Source organism: Gallus gallus, chromosome 5, assembly GCF_016699485.2.
Source record: "Gallus gallus isolate bGalGal1 chromosome 5, bGalGal1.mat.broiler.GRCg7b, whole genome shotgun sequence".
Lineage (NCBI taxonomy): Eukaryota > Metazoa > Chordata > Aves > Galliformes > Phasianidae > Gallus > Gallus gallus.
This window is the reverse complement of record NC_052536.1, coordinates 42,770,814-42,797,724: the sequence shown is the minus strand read 5'-3', so window position 1 is coordinate 42,797,724 and position 26,911 is coordinate 42,770,814. Positions and strand designations below refer to the sequence as shown.

Here is a 26,911-nt window from a genome sequence, read left to right as displayed (position 1 = left end):
TTCTAGTGGATCCTATGCAATTATTTAATGATGCAAGAAAGAGAAAAATTGTTAGTAAAGTAGTTCTGTTTGGAAACTAAGATAGGGACAGATGCCAAAATGAAGTTGATATGTAACTGATGCAAAAGAATTTGAAATGTTGTGTAAGCAAACTATGAACATTAAGAGCTGTAATGCAGTAGGTATGACTACATCTTTAGGATTGTAAGCCATAACAAGATTATGGGAGGATAGCCTGAAAGATTTGTTTCAGTAAAAGACCCTGAATCAAGCAAGACAAAGAAGCAATAGATGAAGATATAATTCATAATTCCTGCTAGAGATATGATATATATTGTGAAAAACAAATGCATTAACTTACTGAAGACTGTAGTGGGTTTGTTCTCTCTGGAAATCTTTTAGACTTTCTACATATTAGCTCAGGTACATCCAGTGGATTTGAAGCAGGAACAGCAAAGTCTTATTTATCTCAATGATTCAGGAATATAGGCTATACTATCATCGTGATTTTCTTTGGCTTTGAAATCTGTGACATGGTATCCAGAAAGTCACCACTTCTTTAGTTTAAGCATAGTACAAATGACTTTTTCCAAATAATCTCTTATTTGTCAAAAATATTCATCAAATGATTTTTCTTGGCAGATAGTCATTACCACAGGGAACAAAAAGCTGAAGTGATATTATATATTATATGTTATATCATGCTGTTTTGAGGCAAGTACACGTAATCAGACTATCAAAAAGTATAAACATAACTTGTGTACTGCTTTACTTTTGATATGTGACCAAACATCTAATGACAGCTTTTAAAAATGAAATAAGATAGATATAAATTTGCAGTTGCCTACTTCTATCCAGATTAAAAAAACCCTTTTAATGATTCAAGTATTAGTTCTGGTCTATGTTCAATTCTTTCACTGAATTCTCTGAACATGGTAGTTGGTTGAGAGATGCACCTAGTAAAATGCATAAAATTTCCTATATCGATCATACTGGCAAAAAAGAGCAAACAGAAATAATGCCAAAAAATACAAAAAGTAGTGGAATGACTGCCCACTTAGACGTGAACTGACAAAACTGAAAAGAGCTACATGCAAGAAACAATCACAGGGCTGAAGAGCTGCCCTGGAAAGGAAGAAAAGAAAAAGAAAAGAAAAGCTGAAGAGGGAATGGTACAAAAAAGTGATGTAAGATTTAGCCAGTCTGTTGCGAAGAAAAACTGTCAAAACGCTGTCTAAATTCCAGGCCTAAGCCTATCAAAATCACGTGATCAATGCAATCAGAAAGCAACTAAAAACTATTCTTGCAACAATAGCTCAAATCCATAATATGTCACCTCAGCATGTACTGTTTTATGATTGATGGCAAACCTGACCAAAACAGCTCCTGTTGCTTCAACATACTTAAGAGAAAGTTGTTCTTACGTGCGACTTGAGCAATGGCATTTTCATCTAGCATCATCTCTGCTATTCCTTCTTGGTCAATCTCAATTTCATCGACATACACCATTTCTGTCAAAGCTCGTGTTTTCAGGCTCCAGGCAGCCTGAATAAGGATAAAGTAAAAGAAAAAGCATCTTCAATTAAATAATCTAAACAGCAATTTTGTCTTTTAAAATAAAATTAGTATTACTCCCTTAAAAGCCCTAATAAGCTTGAATAAGCTATTGATTTAAACAATTGGGTATAGCTGAACATTCACTGTAGGCAGACCTAACGCTGTGCATACAGTCAGAGTTGCTTAATATGTGGGACGAAAGTGCCGCTTCAAGTGTGTCTTCAGCATCTTTGGAAAAGCATGTGGGGAGCCTACATACTCAAGTAGGTCCAGCAGGCTCATGCACTGCTTGTGCTGCCAATCAAGGCAATCATACTAGTGGCCTACTCTAATCATACAGTTGCTTGATGGAATTAAAAAAGGGATAAGACATTAGACAACTCTTTTGGAGTGGAACAGCTATAGTCACTGAATCTGGAAGAAAGAATTTCATGCCTGATGAAAGTTAGGACTAATTTATGTCATGGGCCACTGGGATCTCGTGTTTTTGAAGACATACTCAGCTATGAGTGCTTTTCAAAACCCATGGCTGACAGACACCTTATTTATATTGGAATGGGAGGGGAAGGTAAGTAAAGCCATTATAATGCAAAGTAATGCCTTTCCAAGGCATCAGTGGAGAAAGAAGGAAAATCCTTTAACCAGTAATCTTTTAATTACTGTAGCAATAAGTATCTACAAGCCTTTAAAAAGATAATCTAAAACTCCTTTGTTCAGAGCATCAGCTGTAGAAACTACAGACAGCATATCTCAGATTGCGAGATTACTGGAGAACTTGTTAGTGACCTTAACTGACAAATTGCTGCATTTAATGTCTTGGAGGATAATGTGAGCAGTGTGGAAAGGCAAGCTTAATCCTAGACTATGTGACAACTCTCATGTACTCTGCAGAAACGGCAAATCAGTGGGGGGAAAACAAACAGTACCAGTTGCTACTTCATACAGCAGTACCAACAAAATAACCATAAATCCAATCACTTCCTTGATACTTTGATATGTCTGTAATGTACTCATAGAGCTGGCCAGATAAAGGGAGCCAAAAGATCAACCACTGATCTTCCTTCAGGTATTGAACAGATCATCATAAATTTTCCAAAGTAAATTTTTCTACCAAAATAATCTGATTTCTTGCTTTTCTGACATGGGCTACAGCCCAAGCACCATTAATATTTGCTAAGGAAGCATTTCAAAATAGAAATAGAGTGATGCTACTCTTAATGGAACTGAAGGTCAAATACATGGAAGTGCTTATTCTTTAAATAACAGATAGCTTTAATGATGTAAGTTATTATTTAATGGGACACCTCTTGTTCATCAGTTCCATGTCTCCCTCTGCCTTTATATCATGTAATTTTTCTATGCAGCACTATAACTGCCTGCCAAAAAAAAAAAAAAAAAAAAAAGTATACTTAAAAATGTTAAAATATTTAGCTCTTGTTTTCTTCCAAGCAGAAGCTAAGGAGGCATTTAAGGAGCCAGTCCAGGCACAATTAGAAACCTTTGTTCAAGTAAGAAGAGAAAGGAATAGGGTAGGATGATTTGAATCTAGGCCAGACAGACATAATCCAGATTTGCTTTATCATCTTTTTGTTTAGTCTTACGTTGGCTGACAATCTGTAATTATCATTGATATTTGCAGTTAGATGTTCAGTATCCTTAACCATTTTTCATTATTCTAGAAAACTACATAGGTTTGAGGTTGTTTTTTTTTAAAAAAAAACCTTCATGGTACTCTGCTTTTTTCAAAGACATACATATCTGAAGTGAACATAACGGAGTCTGTATTGAGAATATTAAATTAGAGCTCTCGGGATAGTCAAACACTTATTTATTAATAGAGGTATAAAAAGCTGCTCATAGTAAGGATCTTTTTCTGGGAATTGAAAGTAGCAACTTCTCTAATCACTAAAAAAGGATAGTTCTTAACACAGACATAGGTATATCATTCTGATTTTTTCAGTAACAAATACTAGAGAACATGTTTCTAAAAGCAGTATGTCTTCTTTTGATTATCAGACACAAATCTGTGATGAAAAATAGGTTCCTAGGCTTCAGATCCCATTTTGCGGCTTTACACCTAACAACCTTGAGCACAGGTGAAGGCAATTCATCTGTGTGACCAGAAGGGGTGGAGCCTGGCTGCACCTCTCTTAGAGCTCATTTAAGGGTTGAATGCCACTGGGTAAGGATCTCTGGTTGGAGATCCTTTCCTTGTGGAGTTTTCTCTGCGAACCTCAATATTCAGAGATGGGTGAGCACTTTTCCTTTGTAACACCATTCCATTTGTGCTAGTCCCTTTGCTACTACACCCCTGTATCATTCTTCCACCTCACTGACCCTTCTGATTGTAACACTTATGCACTGTAATATAAGAAACATAACACGCTATTCCTTCAGAAGTCTAAACTATGGAAAGAGAAGTGTGAAATACCCTTGTTTTTCACTGAATTCCTGAGAATTGATTTGTTAATGGATCAAATAAATATCTTTCTTTTGTTCCTGAAAAGGCCAAAAATCAATTTTAAAAAATAATCAAAACTTAAAATCTAAATCTAAGTATATTTTAATTTCCCTTTTATTGGGATTTTCATTATTGTGATGATGTTTCATTATGACAAATTTTATACCATACAATATAGAATCTTTAAAAAATAAAAAACAAGAAAATGCAGCAACTACCTTATGAAGCATAATCTTTAAAGTTAAAAAGATATCTGTCAGTATTTTATGTAAATCATCTTGTATGCAAACAACTTAAATGACTTCACTGGAATTAGTAGGAGACTTGTAAAATATAATATTGTGGGCTACAGCTAAAAGAAGCCCCAGTCTGCACATTGCTATTCTTACCACTGCAGTAATCTAGCAGCAATATAGGCAGAATGAAAACTATTCAATTATCCTCTCTTCCATCAACTGAGCTAAGTATCATCATGCAGCTTCAGGATTTCATAATCTACACAAAAGGTAGGCAAGGAACTGAGCTGTAGGAACAGGAAGGGCATGGCTAACAGCCCACCATTATAGTGGATTACAAGAAACATAAACCTGAGCCCTAAGAACATACATTTCTATCTGTGAAATACACATTGTATTTTTTCCTAATCTCACCAGCTGATGAAGGCCATTCTTTTTGATACAGGTTCAATGCTGAGCTACTGAACTGCTGAACAGATCTAAAGAAATATATGAGACAAATAACAGCGTAAAACCTGCCTATTTGAAATACCCCTTATTAAATCTGTTGCCTTGCCAGAGATGAAAAACACAACGTTAAGGATGTAACAATAAAAAAGTAAGTATTATTCAGTTTACTAGATTTTTTTCTAATTATTGCATCTAATAATGATATTAATGGGGTTTTACCTGAAATGCAGAGTATCCAGTATCGTTCTCCTGACAAGAGAAGACAGAGAAATTAAAGAATGGAAATGTTGAACAATAAAAAGGACAACAGTAAGACAAAACAAGTAATTACAAAACTAGATTAAAATATTTGGTGACCTGCTCATCTTGCACAAAAATTTTCTGTGATACATATATCCAAATTTCCATTTTACTGCATTACCTCAACTTACACACATTCCTGAGTTCAGCAGTAATTCACAAAATGAAAGCAGATTTGCATTAAGTGCTCTTTTTTTTTCCAGATACCATTTGTTTTCTTGTTGATGGATCATTTTGCCAAAACTAAGATTACCGATTAACAAAACTGAAAGATGGTCTATTTTCATTTAAAAAATTAACAAAACAATGCAAGACATAAGCAAATCTCTCAAAAGTTAACTAGATGATTAAGTTGTGCTTTAGAATCCCTGCATAATAAAATCCCTTGTTAGTTGCTCGTGGTGCTGAGACTGATGTCACTCAGGTGCATAAAAGAAATTCTCTTTGTGTAATACAGATTTTTCTTTTTCGTACATTTATGATGGAAATGATGTACTGATTGCATACTAGACAATCACATTCTTTTTGCATCATCCAGTAAACTAAAAGGAAAATCCAGCCAAATGAATTTCTTTACAAACCAACCAGCAGAAACTTGCAGAGATTTGAAAACTTGAGGTGAATGTAGCTAAATACTAACAAAAGGACACGTGGGTTTATAAAAATTTGTGTAGCTGTCATCGTATTTATACAGTATTTATAAGGTTGTTCAACATGCTGTTTGCTTCCATTGCAAGGACACCCTCTGACTCATGCTTCTCACCAGGAGAAAGGGGAGGGCAGGCTCCTTGCTTCCCAGCGTAGTATGAGACATGGGCTACGTCTTCCGATCTGACCATTTTTACTCCATCAATTCCATGACAGCAGGGAACTGGAGCACTAGCAATGCTCTCTTATCTTTCTTCATACTGCATTTGTAATAAATTTGGTCAGCAGTGCTGGAGAGTGAAACTAAGTTAACCATTAATGGTAAATATGGAACTAAACAATAATGGAGGGATTAATCTCAGTTGTATGGCGTACCTGTACTTGTTTAAGGCACTGAAATCATCTTTAAACATTAGATGTCTTGATTAAATGAACTCCAAGTTCTTTTAATATGTTGTTATATTTATACTGTTTTTTTCCTACAAAAGAAGCTGTTCTAGATAAGCAATAAAGAAAAGGACATTACAATATTTCAGCTTGCATTTTATTCACCCCATAGTGTCCGAGCATTACAGTACATCTGGTGTACTAAAAAAATTGTTTAAAAGCAGTAGGTGATCTTCCATACCATATGTGCTACTGTATCTAAGGAGGACAAGGTTAGGAATATAATGTCAGTGCTAACTCAGAAATGCCTTGATGTTACAGCTGTGCATCTTAATTCATTAGCTTAAAGGAAATATACTAATCAGTTCTACGTGCTTATGTAGGAGCATTCACAGTGCTAAAAAATTCAGAAAGTGAAAACCCTCATCACTGAAAAAATAAAGCTGATCAACTATATTTCCTAAAAACATAGTTCTGTCTTAATTGTAGGTGTAAATGCGTGCTGTTTGCATATTCTGATAATGTAGGAAATAACAAGATTTTAAATAGAAACAACAGAAACAACACTGAAATGCAATATCTTTTAACATAGGTGGATCCAGTAGTTGCTACTCATGCAAGCAGTCCAGTGGAACTAGATTCAGAGTAAAGATTTCTTTGAGAGGATTAACAAGTAGCATTGCCCTATAAGCTTGTACCTCAAAACAAAAGGTCAAATTTATTCTTCATTTACACATATAAAGCTCCTTTGAAATTAATAAGATTGCAAAAGCAATGAAGGAAGGATTTAACCCAGATCTCTAAATCCACTAAGGGCATTTTAAAATTAAAGTTAATGTGTAGAGTCAGTTTATTTTAAGAACAAAAATATTTAGAAAAATGATGTCTTCTGATGCTCATAGCCCAGAAGAAAGAATGAAACGATATTACATACCCTCTATTCTAAAAACAAATAAACACTAAAACCTTCATTTTACTCAGTTTTTTAGTAGGATATAATTTAATACGTGCTGAATATTAAAATCAGTACATCTGAAAAATGCCCCTCTAGAGCAGAGACACAAAATACGTGACCTAGAAACAGTGACATCACTGTATTTATCACTAATTTTTATGCACAAACCATAAACGTAGTAATTAGACTTTTGAACCAGTAAATGATTTCAGTTGAAGATATTTTTTCACATCATGTTCCATGTAAATGCGTTACTTTTATCATGACCTTACAGAAAACAGTATGCAAGTAATAGTAGTTGAAATTACACCTTGGGAGAAGAAAGGACACATGAACAAGAGCAAATCCTTGCAGTGTACAATTAATCAAGTTAAACGCAGGACACCCACTGTATGTCCATTAATTATATTAGGTAATTTATTATTTTTTGTTAAACTAGAGCAGACCTCATACATTGGTGCTGGTTTACTGCCTTGAATCTGACATATGGAACACAAAGAACAGTAATCAGATTAGGTAACTAATCAGGATGATCAACAGAGACAGTCACGGATTGTATTTCCTTTAGGTCATTCTATTACTATAAACATAGAAGACAACGCCTACTTGGTTACAATAGAAAATAATTATATTGAACATCAGTGCTGTGTTTGTATTCCCTAGTGCTAGTCAAGGAACATGCCATTTTATCTATCCTGAGATAATATTATCAGCAACAAAATAAACTTCAATACACATAATGTTCTTCTTAAATGAAGAAATGCAGAAGAGATTGTATAGAAAAAGTACTTTAGTCATCCATAAAATCTAACTCAGTAGGAGTAATTACTGTTCTATCACAATGTTAATATTTTTGTAATGAAGATCTCTTTATGATTACATAAATGATTTGATAGTGTTTCAACTTAATTGGTGTGTTTTATAAGAATGCGTGTTTATAATGGCATTTGATACTGCTGCAAAAGAAAATTCCTGATTTTTAGCTCCTAAGAGGTCTACGTGATATCTCTAAAGGCTTCTAATACCTACCACATCTGATGACAGAGTTCAAAGAGTTCTACACCAATTATATATAATTGCAAATTATATTAATTGTAAATGTAACTATTAACTGGATCATCCATCAGTAAATTTATTTTTCAGTTCAAGACATCCTTCTCTTACCATGTTGTAAAGCACATTCTGAATAGTAAGATACATGAATAGAGAGCAACAAATTAGGAACAAGTGAAGAAAATGTATTTATTACATTTATGACTGGCAAAAATTACAGGCTACTGTAAAGAGCTGATTTCAGCTGTTTGTAGCTTTCTGACAGTTTTGCAGTTGCAAGGGAGAAGGAGTGATGATATCATTTAGCGGACCAGCTGACGTGGCTAGGAAATACAGGCTGTCAGAAATACAGGGTCTTTCAGGCATGAAAACAGATTATGCATTGTTAGTCTCTTCTTTTACTTATCAGTGTTAAATCACATCTTACAAGGGATTAAGCTAGCTCCCTGAACATGAAAAAAGTTCTAGTCCATAACACCGTTTAACTCAGCCCTTCCTGTGTATATCTTTAAAGGATACCATCTCCTACAGCTTGGTATGTATCACCTCCTAATGCTGTTCAAAGTGACTCCTTGAACAGGCTACTGCTCTGAGGTCCTTCTGTCACTGGTTGCAGAGATTGGGATGCACGTGCTTAGTGAAATATGGGACAACAGGATGAGAACAGATGGCACTGTGATTACAGCAGTTGAGTACTGCCTTGCAGGGCACAGCAGCTCACTTAATCCAAGCCTTCTATAAGTGTTATCATTTGTTTATTTGCTTTCCTGGTGTCCAGAATAACATATCTTGAGCCTGATTTGCAGAACTACTTCCATAATGGAAGATGGGGTTTGATCATCAAAGGATTTAGAACTGTTATGTGCTTTTTAAGCATAATAAATGAAATATTTCACTTTAGGTACCAAAAATTATATACATACTTACTTAGTTTTAAATGTTTCTGTACATTATAATAAAATACTACTAATTTAATTTACATGAATAGACAACAGCACCATTTTCCTGCTAGGAGGTTAAGGAGATCACTTTTATTGTATTCATAACTTCAGAAATGTAACTGATATGCTACCTTTAGAATAAACATAGAATGATGTAAAATTGTTCTCCTGGCTTGTCTGTTCTAACATACTTCAGAAGAGGGTCAGGTTGGATATTAGGAAAAAATTCTTCTCAGACAGAGTGGTGAGGTAGTGGCACAGGCAGCCCAGGATGGTGGTTGAGTCACCATCCCTAGAGGTGTTCAAGAAAGGCATGGATGTGGCACTCAGGAACATAGGTTAGTGGGCATGGTGATGATGATTTGACAGTTGTAATCTTCGTGGTCTTTTCCAACCTTTAATGATCTATATATCACTCATTTGAGTTCTTACTGCCTCAGTGTCCAACAGTAGAGTTAAGTATTTTTCAAACATCTCATACAAAGTAACAGTTCTAATAAGTGCAAAGTAAGCACTGCAATACATGAATGCGATCTGTTTTTTCATTATGTTATATTAAGTAAGTTCAAAATAGCTCATAATATTTCAACTGTACACAAAAGACATTTGTGGGGCACATTGTTTTCTTTTCTCTAGGCCTGAAGTCAAGCAGGGTAAGTATGTAACAGATCGGTTGGTACCTGAAAGCAACAAGCACTAGAAAGTAAAGAGCGGTAAGTGCTCCCTAACATAACTAGGGAGAAGACCTGCAAGGCTTTACATGAGAAGCAGAAAAATAAACTACAGGCTTAATTTTTATTGGTTATCTGTCCAAGGAGGATTTTGTGTTGACTACAATAAGAGGTAAAATAATATGAACACATTTGACTGAAAAAAGAAAATTCCATTCTATGTTAACTCTGCCATGAACGTTAAAGCTGTATTTTAACCTAGATCATTAGAAAATGTTTAACTTAGAGATTTCAAGAGTAAGATCTTGTATACTGAGTTGGTTTGAGTCTGGTTCAAGCTGTGCACTCAAGAACCAATGTTCTAGTTTTTCCCACCTGTAGCACCACAACAAATGGGATATAAATAATGATACACTTTCTCCTGCCAGGAGCATTGTTCTTCATTTAGATTAACAGGTTAGGAACAACAGCAAAACAAACAAACAAAAGTCTGTGTAGCCATTACATTTCGAAAATAAAAATACACCATGAAGCACAATTCATAATCCTTCCAAAGAAACAGTGATTGGCTGAATTACCCCTTAACCAGCTCTCCATTTATATTGTTTTGTAAGAGTCTGAACTGTTAGGAACCTCTAACATGAAGTGTTTATTTAAAGCAAAATCTACTTGCTGGCATCTGCACACTTGCCATATGCTTTACTTGAACACTGTGCTATGATATCTATTTCTAGAGAAAGACTGAAATAGTGTTTCGAGCATTTCTTAAATGTCAAAAAAAAAAGTTTTTTCTAGTCTTAAGAAGAAGCATTAAAAAAAAATTAAAGTCATTAATTGCTGCTTAAACAAGATTCCTCATGAAGATTAAATGAGGCAACAGCCCAACTAACTGTAATTCAAGTTCACAGAAACCAAAAGCATGTAGACATGTCATGCTAAATCTCATTTGTTGTTCAGGACCAATTTTCTTGGAATGCCTTCTTTACTAAGTTTTTCATAGAGTTGTTTGAGTTGGAAGGGACACTTAGAGGCCACCTAGTCCAACTCCCCTGCAGGGAACAGGGACACCATAGCTACATCAGGTTGCTCAGAGCCCTGTCCAGCCTGACCGTGAATGTCTCCAGGGACAGGGGATCCACATTATCTGCAGACAACCTGTTCCAGTGCTTCACCACCCTTATGGTAAAAAACTTCTTCCTAAAATCCAATTTAAATCTCCCTTTCTTCAGTCTGAAACCATTTCCCCATGTCCAATCTGCTCATGGTTCTTTACTGGTGCCTGACTATATATACCATAAACAAAAGCACCTTTTATATATCAACCCTAAGATAGTGTAAATTACACAATCATGTGACTGTGCAGCTTTCTTTAAAGATTTTTTTACCCCTGTGATAAAATATATCACCTTCAAAATTCTTAAACTCTGTAGCTGTGGGATACTTTGCGAGAAGTAGTTTATGTAATATAAAGTGTTGATGATGATAAAGTCCAATTACTGTTTTCTAAATCTAGCAGTACATTTTTTTTACATGCATACAAAAACTAATCTAGAAACAGCATTCACAAACTTGTACTTTCTGCAGAGCAGCAAAAAATGCAGGTGCTTAACAACACATAACACATCCAACGTTTCTAGAGATGTAGCATCTAGGGAGTTAATGGAGCAGGATGGCAGCACCTTTTGCTCTAAGGTAATGCTTGTACCTGGGCTGAGGTAATACAGGTATCTCTTATGCAGTTTAGTTCATGTAGCAATACCCAAACAGCCATATAAAATCGACAGCAACACCTGTAAACATATTTTCTTCTGGTCGTGACTTTTTCCCCCTTAGCAGCTCAAAATCATCGGTGAGTCTCAGCGCGTGGTGTGGGAAGTCCTGAGACGTGCTCCAGCCACATCTGGCTTCCAGCAGCCCCACTCACCTGCCGCACCCTCAGAGCCCCACGCCTTGCTGGGACCGGGAGGGCATCGAGCAGGGCACGTCTGAGACAGCATCCCCACCGCCTGTGGCCTGCGGGGAGAACTGGGCAGCTAGCCTCGCCCAGCGCTGATCGATGTCCCTCGGCCCGCGCCGGAGCCGGTCACACACTGGCTCTGGCGGAGGCCCCTCACTCGGCGGGAGCGCGGCCCACCACCGGTTCTCTAACGGTAGATCGCAGCGCGTTTCTCCGGCAGCAGCAACAGGTAGAGAGCCCCGTCCCTCGGCCGCCCGGCCCGGCCCGGCCCCCTACCTGCTCGCTGGGCGCCCCCTCCAGCAGCTGCGAGCAGAGCTCCGAGCACTGCCGGAACTTCCTCCGCCTGAAGTAGCTCCAGGCCTGGAACAGCGGCTCCGTCTCCAGCCCCATCCCGCCGGCAGGATGGCTGAAACTCCGGCGGGGCCCTGGGCAGCTCTCGGCCCTCTGCTTGCCGAGCGGCTCCGAGGCGGAGCGGGAGGGGGAGCCGGGCCGCAGCGGCGAAAGCGGCAGGCTCCGCCTCGGCCTGTCCGGGCCTGCGCGCCGCATCGCACCGGGAGGGCCGGAGGAGGCGCGCGGTGCTCATTGCGGGAAGGTAGCTGCATCCCGCTCCCCGTATCCTGAACGGTGTGGTTTTCTTTTCTGCTGTCGTTTCCAACGTGTAAAATTAGCGAGAGCCATTTGGAATGAGAATATATGACTAAAAAAGAATGCAGTCTTTTAATCCTCATTTGGGTAAAAAGTTCTCTAGTGCTGTGGGAATCCAGTTGGGAAGAGCATGGGCTGCTCTGATCGAGTCTTGCAGGCTCCATTAGTCTCTTAGTTCATTAGGTGTGCAGGGGTAAAATTAGACGTGTTTAGAGAAGAAAAAGCAGGATTATGACTCTTACTGTGTATGTATTGTAGGGTGTTGGTTGCAACCATCAGTTCAAGGAAGAAAAGTTCCCTAGGGATGCTTGGAGAAAAAAAAAGGGGGGGGGGAGGGAGGATTTGAAGCAAAATTCTCTAGGGATGAATGCTAATGTGATAGCTAAGATCATGTCACTGGTAATTTCACAAATAATTCTGTTTTAATCCTGTTGTTTCACCTTAACTCTCAGTTCATTCAAAATGGAAGCCTCTTGAAGTGGGTACCCAGGCTAAGCTAGTAAGCTGCGTGTGAAGTGGAAGGCTTTAGAAATAAGCCAGCTTTCGGTCTGTTGTTCTAATATGGGAGTAAATGACTTGAACTATCAGCTATGGATGGCTGGGTTTTGCTTGTCCCACAGAGAGTGCTCAGGGAACGAGTGTTCTGAGTGAAGTGTGTTCTGAAACCATGCCATTCCCGTGGAGGACTGGTGGAAGGGAAGTAGCACAACAGTATCTGTCCCTTCTCTATTTTTAATTTGTTGTGGGAGACAGTATGTACTGCATTCCCACACAGTGTGCAGGAGGCTTGCACAAGGACACTCAGTCTATACCTCAGGTTGGTCAGAAAGGTGAGCAGTATTTCTTGTTGTCAGAGCATCTGCTGTGATACTGCTATATAGCTGTAGTACTGTGACTGAGTACCTGTTGGCACCTAAGATAGTATCTGATTTTTGCCATACATTCTTTAACCTGGCAAATACTTTACTTTGCATTTTATGGTTAGGCATAGCATGATGTTCAGAGAGATTATGAGCACTGGCCAGAATCTACAGATTTATTAAAAACACTAACCTGAAGTTCTTCCAACTACTTCTGTAAACACTAATGTGATGGTCTGTTATTAAATGCTTCAAATGCTTGCTGTTATTACCATGTTATTACCAGAATTTAGCATGTTTGAACTATTACTTTTTTAATAGAATGTAATATGAAGGGCACTTCTATTTTGTAGGGACACATTTTGAAGTTGGTCCAATAGTTCCAGTATTGTTAGATTAAAATGTTGAGCAGGAGATAGTTGGTTAACCAGAGACAAATAATGAGGGAATGTTTTTTGTACTTCCTGTTTTTTAAAAGGCAGTTCATTTTTGTGAACAATCCATCACATCAGTTAAACACCCCATTTATCTGTGCAGGAAAACAAAGACCAGTAGCTTCTAAATGTTATTGATTCCAACACAATCTTCTTAAAAACCTCATAGTTAAAGCACTGCATGTAAATTTTAATTTGTGGGCACTTATTTTAAGCCTTAATACCTTAATGACAACCCCCAGACTACAAAGTAAATTAACTGTTTAAGGACACTTAGAATGTTTGATTCTAGCAATTTCCATGTTGAGATAATGAAACAAGCAGAAACACAGTGAAGCAGTAATTATGGGCAAATTCAGCAGATTAAGGTTCCCAGGTGCTCTGTTAAGCTGAAAGCTGTGCTTTCCACTGAGCAAAGTAGTGGATTAGTGATAGGTACCATCAAGTACTCCACGCTGTGGCACACCTGAAGGTGTTTGGCTTGACAAGGAAACAGGTTTCTGTGTCCTGAAATCTTCAAGATGACTTTGCTTTCCAGCTGAAAGCAGTGGAAACGCAGGAAAAAAGCAGGAAGCTGAATGTTTTATGTGGGGAATGAACTTGGAGTTCCTCTCATTAAAGCTAATAACTTGTCAGAAGAAGAAAAAAAAAAATTGAGTCTGTATACCTAGAAAATCAATGGAAACAAATTGTGAATCACGTGAGCTACCAGTGTTTGGTCCCTGGTTGTGGGAGGTTGCTTCTTAAAAGAAGAAACACAGCAAGCATTTCATGTAGCTCTCTTAGGAGGATAGTGGAGGTGGGAATTGAATGCTTTTTGTATAACATAACTGCTTTATCATGTATTAATAATACACATTACTGGATTTCCACCATAGTTTTTTAGTTCTGAGATTCTGTCTATAGTATGAGAAGTGACAGTCTTCCAAAGTTTGTCTACGCATCAACATTTTTTAAGAAGTATTTGGTAACAGACTTCTTTTTCATAGAAAAGTTTCTGAACCATACCTGTTTGAACTGGAGGCTGAGGCTAATGTTATGTGACCATTCAATCACCTTTCTGTTAGCTATTTCTCTAACAAATGGCTTCTTGGCAAAATAAAGAGGAAGATAGTCCCTGTGCAATTTTCATTTGTTGCAATGCTAGGAAAGATATTAATTACGCTTAGTGATGAAGCCAAAGTGATGTTCTATGGTAGCTAGTAGGTCAAGACGAGTCTTCAGGTTTTTTGCAATGAGGAGGTTTCACAGTGTTGATAATAACAGGCAAATTCTCTTTCCTTCTTTTTAAGCTGCAATGTGCAAGGGGTTTTTGCTCTCTGCTTGGCTGCAGATATTAGGTTTTCAGTTTCTACATGATGGTATGCATTTAATTCAATTTTATGAAGCCAGAAAGAACTGTCCTAGCAAGCCTAGTTCATCCTCACATGACAATGTGAACAATCAGAACTAAAATCATAAAGAAATTCCACCTTAGAACATAAACATTCATCTTTCTTTAAGACTATGTAATGTTTTCTTCAGCTAATATTTATGTGGGGAAGAGCCTTTGATTATTTTGTTTTTATAGCTACAAATTTAAAGGAACAGTGATTCTGGAAATTTAGCTTTCACAAAATAATTTACGTTCATAGCTTGCCTACCAGCATGTGTAGTGGAAACACAGTCAGTCACATCCCGCTTCCAGATCACATCATCTGTTTTGCCTAAGTTCTGAAAGCTAAGCATGATGCATTGAGCAGATTACTGAGAAGTAACCTTGACAGAAACGTTTGTATAAGGGTAGAAAAATGTAAAGATAGATAAAGGCATGTCCATCAAATGTTGTCTCTTTACATGCACTACTCAAAGGATGAATGCTAAACTTGAACGTATTTGTGTTTGTCCTTCATAAAACTTCGAACATCAGCTGGCAAAGCTGCGGCACTGTTTTATTCTTGAAAACAAAAGGAACTATCTTTATGCTTTCTACCTAAGCAGAAGATTAATACAAAAATTACACATAATTCCATCAGCCCTATCTTTTAGATATGAGAATTTACATGTGCAGGCTCTATTTGCTTGCTTGGGAACCTAGTCCTTCTCCAGTAACAAGCATAAAAAACCATTCTGACTGTCACAACCTGCTGCTGCCAAGGCCAAATGTGCAGGCCTACTGTTGGATGATAGTCCTTTTTGCATACATTTTTCTATGTGTGAAGTGAGCCACTAGTGACTTTCAAGTAAATCTTAGTTATTGAAGCCATATATGCTAGAAAAAAAAAAAAGAATATTCTGGGAGTGGTTTTCAGCTCTGGACCATTTCCTTTGTGATGCCGCTTACTCAGATGTATTCCTGACATCTCTTTTGAGAACTAGAAGTGTTATCACAAGATAGCTATTCAGTAGCTTTTGAGAAATCAGTGTTTAGCTTTAGTAAAATAAGTAGGGCTTAAATATCCATATTATATTTCAAGAATGATCACTTCTGGCATACCTGTGCATAGTGTGTGGAGAAAAAAAAAAGAATTCCTATGTATGTAGAAGCTGCTTTTTCTCATTCCTATAGCTCAGGGTAATACATTTTTTGAGTAGCTTGCTATAGCTATCTGCTCTTCGTAAAATCTCTCCCCCAAACTGAGTAAAATTCAATCTGTGGAGAGTTGAACAAAATAAATCTGGGTAATTGTCTCTCAGATGTATTTGATGTGTGGGAGAAAAACAAATTTCCTCCTCTACACTGATAGAAAAAAGAAATATCATAGTAACATAGCAACATTCTCATAGAGATTTTATGGGTGCAAGATGGATTTCATTGTTTGAAAGGCTTGTCTGCATTCTTTTTCAGAAGTTTTGTCATCTACTATTTGGTCACTTCTATTAGTTTAAGGAGTGCATAATTTGACCCTAATATTCTACTGTTCTCAAACTATAATGAATCACTCCATGGTCATTGTGTTGATGCTTCTTGGGACAATGACGTATTTGTGATAAAACCATCGAAGTCACAATGATTTCTTTAAAAAAAAATTGCATGTTTGTCTTGTGTAACTGTGTACCTTTGTTGTATTAGAAGTGAGCTTGCCTCAACCTCTGTATTTTGAGAGACAATTCTCATCTTCTGTGAAAGATAGGAAATTCCATAGTGCTACTTTATTTACAGCTTATTGAGATGATATCGTTGATCTTGTGGGGAAGTTTTTGGCACATTCTGTTTGCAGGGTTTATTTGAAACTTGACTTCACTTATTTGAACCATGCCAAAGAACAGAAAATTCATGTATCAGAAGTAAGGGACAGATTAATTCCTCATCTGTCTATGGGTTATTTCTCATTTGAAATCTATTTCCCTTAGGCTACAGTAAAAACTCTAATTATTTCTAAATGAAAATATCAGAGATCTTTACTAAATATCAGGAATTCCATTATTATTCATCTTTATTCATAAAACACATGAGCTTGTATAATTTCTTTTTAGAAATCATAGGTTTTGTTGATGTCTTGCTGATCCTAGAAAATTAGGAGGGGTACACAGGTGAAATCATGAAGAACAGAGTTTTGTGCTGAGGCATAAATTCAGTATCAGGGTATTCAGTATCTGAAATAACAGCTACAAGTTTCATTCTGTGACAAGCCAAGACAACAACATTCATCAGTACTAACCATTGCTATCATAATAAATAAGAATACTGCTGTTTCCTGCTGATCATACAGGATATCATGACCATGGTCACCATGGTCTAGCTGAATAGGGATCATCCAGCAGTCGATAACAGAATTTAGGTGGCAATACTGTTCAGGTCCCGAGCTATTAACCTTCCAATGAGCTTAGACCTGCCCTTTTCTACTTATGAGTCAACTGAATAGTCTTTGTGATCAGATCCACAACTTCTTTAGTGCACAGGAGGAACAGGGTGCTTTTCAAGTGTAATACTTACCTTCCTTTTTGTCTTTTGTGTTTCGTATCAGGCATTATTTCTTGTTTGATGCAGATACTCTGTATGCTGTGCTGAATATAGATTGTTGTTCACCTCACTGACAGGAATAAATGCGGCTATTAAGAAAGAAAAAAGCAGCATATGAAAAAGGCTGCTAGATCATTTATATGTAAACATAGGTTGCATAAATTTGCAAAGGATGCCCTGATGACTGGATGTTCAGTGTAACAATAACTGGGCTCCATTTTTTCCTTCTTTTCAGGTTTAGAGCATCTTCTGAGCACCTAGAGCTCAATCCTAATTGAAGTAGATACTGAAGATTGAAGTAGGAACCCTTAAAGTAATGCTACGTTCTCAGTAATGTCAGAGAAACTTCATGTAAATGGGTTTGCTCATATGTGTGTGTGTGTATATATATATATATATATACACACACATATGTATAAACTACGTGTATGAAAGTGAGAGTACTCAGTCTGCTGTATTAATCACAAAGCTGTTCCAGCAGCATTATTTGTTACATACTTGTTAATTCCTACAAAAAATAATGTTGGCACCCTGTAAATCTACTTTCTTCCTTTCAACAATGGTAGTCTCTTACATTATTGATGCTTTCTAGAAGGAAAATGTGAACTATTTTATATAGCAGCTTGTGCACAGTTTGTTACCATAAAAAAGTTACGTCATGTAACAGTCTCCCATATTTTCTTTTACAATTGAGATCACTTAAATATATATATATATATATTTGGTGTCCTTAAAGTAGGCCTATTTTACTTCAGTTGGTAAACTGACTTAAGTGTCGTACAGCTGCAGGCAACCAACTTACACCACTTAGTATCTAAATCACAGTTTTATTTAAGTTGGAGCAGATCTTTGGGAGTTAATTCAACCTCCTGCTCTAAACAGGGTCAACTTCAATGTTGGGTGACATCGCTCAGGGCCTCGTCCAGATGAGATAAGATGATCTCTGAGGATGGAGAATCCACAGCCTATTGCAATCTGTAGCCAGTCTGTTCCAGTGCTGAGTCAAACATGATAGTATGGAGTTAAATAATTAAATTAACTGTGTAAAAAGGCATCATCTTGACTTGACAATTTTTAATCTAATAATTTGCATCAGCCACCTGAAATATTCTTCTTACCCCCACAAAATGTTAAAATGTTAACTCAATCATCATATAATCCATCCTAGTTGTAAAGAAATAAATTGAAAATGGGTAGAAAAATATCACTGCATGCAAGCAAGGTGTTGCTTCCTATCATTTTAGATCATATTGCAAGATGGAGTCAGGGATGACTGTCACATAAGAAGAATTTAAAATAAATTGCATTATATAGTTTAGCCAACAGTTGAAATCAGTTTTTGAGAGTTCAGAATCAGATTTTCATTAGAAGTTTATTGATAGAAAATGCATTGGGATTTAGTCACCCTCTCTTTATACACTTCATTTAAGCCTGTTTAGGTTGTCAAATGTTATATCAAATGTTGATGCTTGATGCTTCTTCAAATCACCCAGATGAATTACTTCAGTACTCATATAATTGTGCATAACATGCAAGCTGGAAAAAGCTGCTTAAATCTAATAGCGTGTGTGGTGAGTAGATACGTGTTGTATAAACAGTGTGTCAATGCTGAAAAAACCTGAGTGCTCTACTGAGCAGCTTCAAAATGCGTTCTGATGTCAGATTGTTGGCAGTCTGAAACATAGTGCTTTCTTCATCATTCATAGAGAAAAAAGGAAGTTCTGATGAACTGTTCCCATGTGCTAATATGAATTTTAGGACAATTTTTAAAAATTTGTGATAGACATTTTAAGAAGGAATACAGATTTTGGTGCCTAACTTCTGAGGCTAACATTAAACATCATTTTACTAAAAACAACTTAAAATCTGTAACTAAATGTAAAAGTTATTTTGCATTTATTTGAAAACAAAAAGACAAACACAACAACAACAACAAAAACCACTACAAGTTGTGATGGATGAAATTTGTGCCATTTACATCACTGTAGAAACCTTTCTCTCCTAGTCTTGGTGGAGAGAAGAGTTAATATTTGGATTAAGAGAGATGCCCTAGAACAAGATCTTGTGCTACTAATGTCAAGGCTAAGGAAGCCAGTATGTAGTTTTCAACAATCATGCTTCCTCTGCAGTTTCAGATGATATTGTTTACTGATTGTTACTGTATTTGCATCACTTCCTTTCATAAACCTGTTTATTTCTGCTATAAAATGTCCAGATTAAGTCATTGCTTTCTATTCTAATGATGGATTAATTTAATTACAATGTTTGTATCTTGTCTATCCCTTTACCTTCCCTATGTTAGGAAACTATTATGTGAGGACATTTCTAAATCAAAGCTCTGTGAATAAATCCATAATGAAGCCCTGATTGATATCTATATTGTGATAATTACATGTTCATTGTCTTCTCAATGGGATGCTTATTTCTTCCAGTGCCCAGAATGAATGTTTACTACATGAACACAATTTCTGTGATTATCAAAGTGTAATTTATCATTGGAGAAGCAAGAAAAAATAATGCCTGTTTTACTTACTTTCATACATTTTTAGTTGTTCTCTTTTCATTCCAACCCTTGTATCTGTTGTATCAATCAAATCAAGCAGTACCAAAAGAAAGCATATAGATTTATAGTTACCAAGTTTATAGAACCTGCTTATAAAACAGTAACGATGTTGGATACTGCTTCAACATAAGATATTTTAAAGGTTTTAAAGAGCTCATCAGAACATGCCAGCTAAAACATTTTGAATTTTTTCAAGATACAACATAATGCATTCATGACTTGCTGCTCTTTAATTTATTGTTTTCCAGCACCTTGCCCTAACATCTCCATATGTGATTATTTCTTGTATTTACTTCCAGCTTGTATTTCCTAGAATTTTCTGTGTTGTGGAGAGAGGAGAAGAAATCAGTAACTGTTTTTCAGCACCATTTTCTTATTCTTAATCGGTTGCTTTGCTTCTTGATGATGTAATAGACCTACTGATCATTTTCAAGGCTTCCTGCTTATATTTTTTAAAAAATAATTTTACATCTCTTGTTAAAGGACTAATAGCTTAGTTCTTTAAAACTCCAGTTGAGTTTTAAAGATAAGATACAACTTGCATCTAATGTATTGGCTGATGTGGTATATAGTCTCATCATTTTTTTTCCATTTTCTGAAGGAGAGTTAGCTAAATGTTTCAAACTTTGCCACACTGTTTTTTTTCTTTTTTCTTTTCTTCCCCCCCCCCCCCCTTTCTTACTTTTATCCAGTAGTAAACAAGCTTTTGTGATCCTTAGTTTATGCCTCAGCGCTATTAAATGGTAGCAGGTAATTCTCCTGACAGTCCTTAAGCACTTTCTCTCTTAAATAGGTTACTTAGTTTTGATAAATCTTATTTTCAGACATTGTGTTCCCATAACAGACTGAGACCATTCTATCCCCAAGGATGTTGAAATTAATGTTGTCACTGTTGCTCGTCTGTCTCATATTTTATAATTACTACTTGAACCAGCTACTCTGTATTACTTAGGGCTTAACAGAGAATAATCCCTCATCTTGTACTCTGGAATTAGCTGTTCCAAGAGCATTTGTTTAAGAAATTACTTCTTTAAGCCTTGTTCCATTTAGTGGAACAAGATGCATTCGGTAAATATATTTACAATATACTAGGAAGTGCATCTTATAATTATGTGTTTTGAGACATTAAAATGTCAGTTATTTGATTTTATTTAGAGAAGTAATGCACTTGTGACACTGTATACTAACAAAATTTAATTTGCAGTGATTTATCTGACATCATAGGAAAGATATAAAACCTGTCATAGGCAGCTGAGGCAAAACAATTTGTTTCCCTTATAAAAAAACCCTTTTGGGAGCGCATCAAATGTCTTATTTACCTAAAAGCTTGCTCATATCCCAGCCTATCGCCTCTGAACAACTGTGTTCCTTCTGTACGACCAGGCCGCGTAGGAACCCACACATCGAGCTCAGCACCACAGACAGCTCCGCTCCGGGCCCCGAGCGCGCTGCGCGTGACTGGAGGTGACACACTGCCAAGAGGTGACACGCGGCCAGCGGTCACGGGCTTCTAAGGGACAGGTCACGCCGAGACCGTATAGCTGCAAAGAAAAAGAATGGAGAGAGATTAGTGTCAGAGGCCTGCTGGACATGTGTGATGTATAGAAGAGCACAGTGCTGATAGAGGATACTCGTTCCTGAGGCTGCTTGGTACCTGTTGTGCTGGGGGAAGGTGGCTGGCTGGTAGATGCCGGAGGAGCTGTGTGTGTCAGAGGTGAGTGGGAGTAGTAGGCAGGGTACAGGAGAAGAAGGAGTTGTGATGCTCCTGGCAAAAACGGATGCCAAATGCATAAAATTTCACTTGCACCCCTTGTGTGTAGGCATAAATTAGCTAACTATGCCTACTAATAGTTTTTCTCTTGGAATTTTCTCTCAGGCATTTCCTTATCTGAGAGACAATAGTCAATTCTGGAATAATCAAATGGAAATATTGGCTGTTTATGTGGTGTTGACATGCAGTCGCTCCCTTGCATTGCATAAGCATATTTTTTCCAACTTCACTTTTGTGTTCTGGTAATCAGAGGAAATAGGGCCAAATAATCTTGTTCCAATATGAGTTATGCATAAGACATAAAGATTAGAATTTTAGCTCCATTGAAGTTAATACCACACAATTAGTATTGAACTCAAGAGATCCAGAATTTCACTTCAAGTAATAAGCCAACAAAAGTGCATATTTATATACAGTAGCAGCAACCACAGAGACAATTACGCATTTTTACCCATTCATCAATATATTTGCAGTAAGGAAAAAAATTAATATATTCTCTATTCACAGCATGAAAATACTTCCACTTTCAAGTGTGGAAGTCAAATATGTAACAAATGCTTTTGTCTGCTGATAATCAAAGCAATTAACATCCTAAGCTTGTAACAAGTCATTTCAGTCACATGTATGTTCAGTATTTTTCAAATTTACTTTATCACCTGCTTCAGCTTATGAATGAATTAGTCTTACAGTAGTAATTTCTTATATTTTGCTAAAAATTCCTACTAGAATTTTGACTAAATGTATATCAACGTTCAGAACATTCTGTGAAATTTAAGGGGGAGCAATGCAATTATGCTTAAAAAAAAAAGTATTTCTTACTATTATTTTTATTTTTTGAAAGAAAGCTCATTTATTTTCCATAAAATAAGAGAATAAAGTCATTATGGACTTTTTTTTAACCACTTTTCCCCTTTTCCCATCATGAGGACTGGGATAGCAAGAGAGAACAGCTGTGCAGAGTTAACATCAAATTAGAAATGATATATTTTGTACTTCTAAAATGTGCTAATGTTTCCAGCCTGTTTCTCTGACTAGTCCCCCCATGTTGGGGAATTCTGAGAAATGGGCTACACATATTCCAGGGTGCTCTGGCTGTCTAGGAAGAAAATAGAAGGGAACAGTAATGCTTTTCACTTTTGTAGATGTAACATTTGCTTTATCTGTTGGTGAATATATAGGACTTTTTGTCATGATTTCTTTCTTTCTTTCAAAAAAAAAAAAATAATAATAATAATCATGGAAATGGGAGTTTCCTTGGCTGTATACTTGAGTCAAGTTTCAGGCTGCATGAATCTCTCTGCGGACTTCTGTTATGTGCTTTGTGTTGACTTCAGTGAACATGTGGGACTGAAAGCTGCATCTGATCCTGGTGTCATAATCCTTATTGTCAGTGCTTGAGATAAATACTGTCTCTTGGTGTTTTAGACTGTGAGAACATGTTGACATAAAGCTAAGTGTCTGGAATTCTTAAGTGCATGTTCTCACATGCCTTTTAAAAACAATTAAAGAAATATTAAATTCTCAGGAAAGGTTTAAAAGGAAAAACTTCCACTGATTAAAATAGAAATAGAGTAGCACAGAAGAATATCTCCAACATGAAGAAACTCATCATGAGCTACATGGCAAACATGTCACCATAACTGATAAAATAATAGAAGAGAAATAGAAGTAAAAGAAATGTAGATTTAGAAATAAATCCTGACAGTCCACAAACACCTATGAAGAACAGATCTGTGCTGAAAGTACTAGGAAAATGATTGGTTTTATTTTCAATCATCAAACCAGGATAGCTATCTGGGAATTTTTAAAATGTGTTCAACTTTGTAGAGCAGAGTTGTTTGTATGATCATGGAATGCACAGTTGGGTGGCCAACTGCATCCTCTGTAGTTTGATGAAAGTGTGAGGGAGCAAGTTATCTGGACCAGAAATTTTGGATATGGTGAGGGGTTCTCCTGCATGGCCGTCTTATCCAACACAGGGTAGTCACTCCCATCTGTAATGTAGGGAAATGACAACTTTTCTGTGTGAAACGGATTGGATATAAGGAATAATTTATTTTTATTTATTATTCTTATTATTATTTTTATTGTAAGAGTGGTGAGGCTCAGGTTGCCCAGAGATGCGGTGGATTCCCCATTGCTGAAGGCATTCCAGGTCAGGCTGGACAGGGCTCTGAGCAGCCTGATGTAGCTGTGGTGTTCCTGTGCATTGCAGGGGAGTTGAATTAGATGGCCTCTAAGTGTCCCTTCCACCTCGAACGAATCTGTGATTCTATAAAAAATAGTACCTTTCTGGTGGCTTTGAGATCTGTGGGTGAGAAATGGAGTGCTCTTCTTGAATAGATGAAGAAATTAAGGCATGGATGAGGGAGTAACTGTTGCGTGGTGTGTGACACAGGCAGTGGGGTTAATTACTAGTCATTAAAAATTACAGTTGACCTTTTCTTCTTGGATGAGCTTCAGGCAGCATGCTGGGCAAGCAGTGACGACGTGAGGAGACTGGTGAGAGCTGGGGGGCGGTGGGTTGGCAGGGAAAGCGAGGTGCTCGTTCGTTCGGGACAGCAGTGAAAAGCCAAAATCCAGCTGGGAAGGGGGAGAAGACACAGAGCCCAGCCAACAAAGTCAAAAAGAAAAACTGGACGTAAAGCTCAGCAAAAAACATGAGCCAAAGAAGGTCCGATAGTGAGGCGCGCCGTTTCCTTCCCTTCTCCCTGGCAGCCGCTCAGCACGTCCTCGCGCCGCCATCTCCGCCGCGCTTCCGCGCAGCTCCGCGCGCCCCTTTCCGCCTCCCGCCGCGCAGGCCGCCCGGTCGCCTGACGGCGCTGCCCTCGGCGCAGGCGCAGGCCGGGACGCGGGGGGGGGGCCGGAGCGGCGACGCGCCGCGCCCTCGCTCCGCGTCCCGGGCGGTGTCTCAGTGCAGCCATGTCTGGCGGCGCGAGGCAGCGAGGCGAGCTCGGTCGGCGGCGCCCTCTGTGAGGCGGCGGCGGCGGACGAGCGGCGGCGGCGGGCATTCATGTCGGCGGGCAGGGATTAGCGCGGCGGACAGCTAGCCGAGAGGAGGGGGCGGCCGACCGAGCCGTCTCCCCCTTCCCGCGGGGTCTCCTGCGGGAGAGAGCCGTACCTGCGTGGCGGGGGCGGGAGGACATGGCTGACCGGAGCGCGCCGAGCTGCCACCTGCGGCTGGAGTGGGTCTACGGTTACCGGGGTCACCAGTGCCGCAACAACCTCTACTACACGGCCGCCAAGGAGATCGTCTACTTCGTGGCTGGGGTCGGCGTGGTCTACAGCCCCCGGGAGCACCGGCAGAAATTCTACCTGGGGCACCAGGACGACATCATCAGGTACCGCCGCCGCGGGCGCTGGCCCCGTCCTCCGGCTGCCCCGTGGCTCCGCGCGTCCCCCCTCGCCCGTCTCCTCCCGCGTCCGTCGAGGCACGAATGGAGGCGGCTGAAGGACGGGCAGCGCGGCGCTGCCCCGGAGCTCGGCGGGCACGGCCCGGCGGCGGCTCGCGGACCCGGGTCGTGCTGCGTCCCAGAGCCGGGCCGAAAGTTGTGTGGGCGCCCGGGCGTCGGGAGGGCCCCGCTGGGTGCTGGCGGGAGGAGAGGAGGAAGCCTCGTGCGCTCCCCGCCGCGCGCTGTGGGGGAGGTTAATCTGCGGCAGCAGACCGCTGGCTCGCTGCTGACAGGCGGTGGGTGCCTGCGGGATCAGCGGCCTGCCTGCAACTCGTGCAACTTTTGGGGCAATCTCGAGTGAGAGAGCAGCCTTTCCTGCAGAATGAAGGCTTCTGTAGGTCGGGAATTCACTTGCAGTCAGATTTACAACGTGCTGAAGTTCATAAAAAAGTACAACTGAAAGCTAATGTTGCAGTTTGCTGCTGCTGTTGTTTCTTAAGTGTGTTTTCACCCAGGGGTGCTTCTGTGTGCTTGGTGGTGCTGTGAGATCGGTGAGAGAACGATGAGGAGTGTGAAGGGCAGATGTGAGCCTGACTCATCAGCCCTCTCCAGTAGGTGTCATTGCGGATGGATTTTAAATTCCCATATCATTGCTTTTCCTGTTTGGGTATGAGCTGCAACCAATTTTGTCATTTACAGCACAGCTTTTTTTTTTTTTTTTTTTTTTTTGATAGTTAATGCTCCAATTCATGCCTTCCGTATATGTTACTCATGAGTAACAGGTAAGGAGTGCAGAGAGCAGAGCAGATGCTGTGTCTTTCATCCGTTGTTTTATATGCATTGGAAAACTTGGCTGTAACTGCCACTTTTTTTTCTGTATTTAAATCTGCATGCAGAGCTTTCAAGACTTTCGAAGTATGTCTATGACTGCCCCTTGCAAGGCTGTTGTGCCTATCGTGTATTTGTCCATGGTGCTGAAAATGTAATGAAGAAATTAGACCGCTTACCGTTGTAGATAGCACTACTTGAAATGCTGAGTATTGAATCAGAAGTTTGAATCACTGTTATGTCTTTTAATGCTTTAACATTCTCACCTGCATCCAATAAGAGGTATTTCTTTAACGGTGCCTTAGCCACTTCTAACATCTTGCGCTGCAGGAAATCCAGATCCACAACTTACTATCCAGCTAAGGAAGCAGTGGCTGATTACTGGCTACAATATAAAATCAAAGATTGCCATAGTTGAACGTTTTCATGTTGTGTGTCCATGACTGCTTCTGTGTAACTGTTCCAGCAGAACTTCCCATAAGAACAGTGGCAGTGACTTTATGAGGTTTCTTTTTATGGGATGTACTTCGATGGAACCGTGATCCAGCATGCTGGAGTTACTCCTGCTTTGACTTGTACTAATGTTGAGAGGAAATAATTTTAAATATTTTAAAACATTTCAACTTTACACAGTTAGAATTTTGCATGTTGCTTAAGTAGAAGTGTTAGTATGCTTAAGGAAACATTCTGTTTAGAGCCACATGGCTATTTCTAGTGGTAAGATTAGCTTTGCATTGATTGGTACTTCTATCTTTTTCAAAAAGAAGCATGGTACCATTTAAATGTAGTGATCACATATTTTTCTTGACTAAACTTGGATACCAAAACAGATTCTTAATTTAATGAAAAAAATCATAGT

At 38.6% G+C, this 26,911-nt stretch overlaps 2 protein-coding genes and 1 long non-coding RNA gene across 16 annotated transcripts in view; 1 reads left to right on the top strand and 2 right to left on the bottom strand.

Annotated features, from left to right (window-relative positions):
- Window positions 1-12,082, bottom strand: part of TTC8 (tetratricopeptide repeat domain 8) — a 36,477-nt gene extending 24,395 nt beyond the window's left edge. The window contains exons 1-3 of one of the 3 annotated variants that reach the window (XM_421311.8): window positions 11,893-12,082; window positions 4,924-4,953; window positions 1,425-1,545 (exon numbers count right to left, since the gene is read on the bottom strand). In XM_421311.8, coding sequence (XP_421311.6) covers window positions 1,425-1,545; window positions 4,924-4,953; window positions 11,893-12,006 — 265 coding nt within the window. In that variant the 5' untranslated portion in view covers window positions 12,007-12,082. Of the gene's footprint in view, window positions 1-1,424; window positions 1,546-4,923; window positions 4,954-11,583 lie in introns of those variants that run through there. The other 2 variants (XM_046942406.1, XM_040701567.2) reach the window with 2 other exon arrangements.
- Window positions 12,083-12,180: 98 nt separating this feature from the next.
- Window positions 12,181-26,911, top strand: part of EML5 (EMAP like 5) — a 114,568-nt gene continuing 99,837 nt past the window's right edge. For 11 of the 12 annotated variants that reach the window (XM_025151285.3, XM_025151284.3, XM_025151283.3 and 8 more), the window contains exon 1: window positions 24,729-25,173. In XM_025151285.3, coding sequence (XP_025007053.1) covers window positions 24,977-25,173 — 197 coding nt within the window. In that variant the 5' untranslated portion in view covers window positions 24,729-24,976. Of the gene's footprint in view, window positions 21,776-24,728; window positions 25,174-26,911 lie in introns of those variants that run through there. The other variant, XM_040701559.2, reaches the window with a different exon arrangement.
- On the bottom strand, window positions 18,368-25,339 carry LOC121110924. Its single transcript, XR_005860281.2, has 4 exons — window positions 24,954-25,339; window positions 24,121-24,415; window positions 21,381-21,602; window positions 18,368-18,495 (listed from the first exon to the last, which is right to left on the bottom strand). It is a non-coding gene; the product is annotated as an uncharacterized LOC121110924 (long non-coding RNA).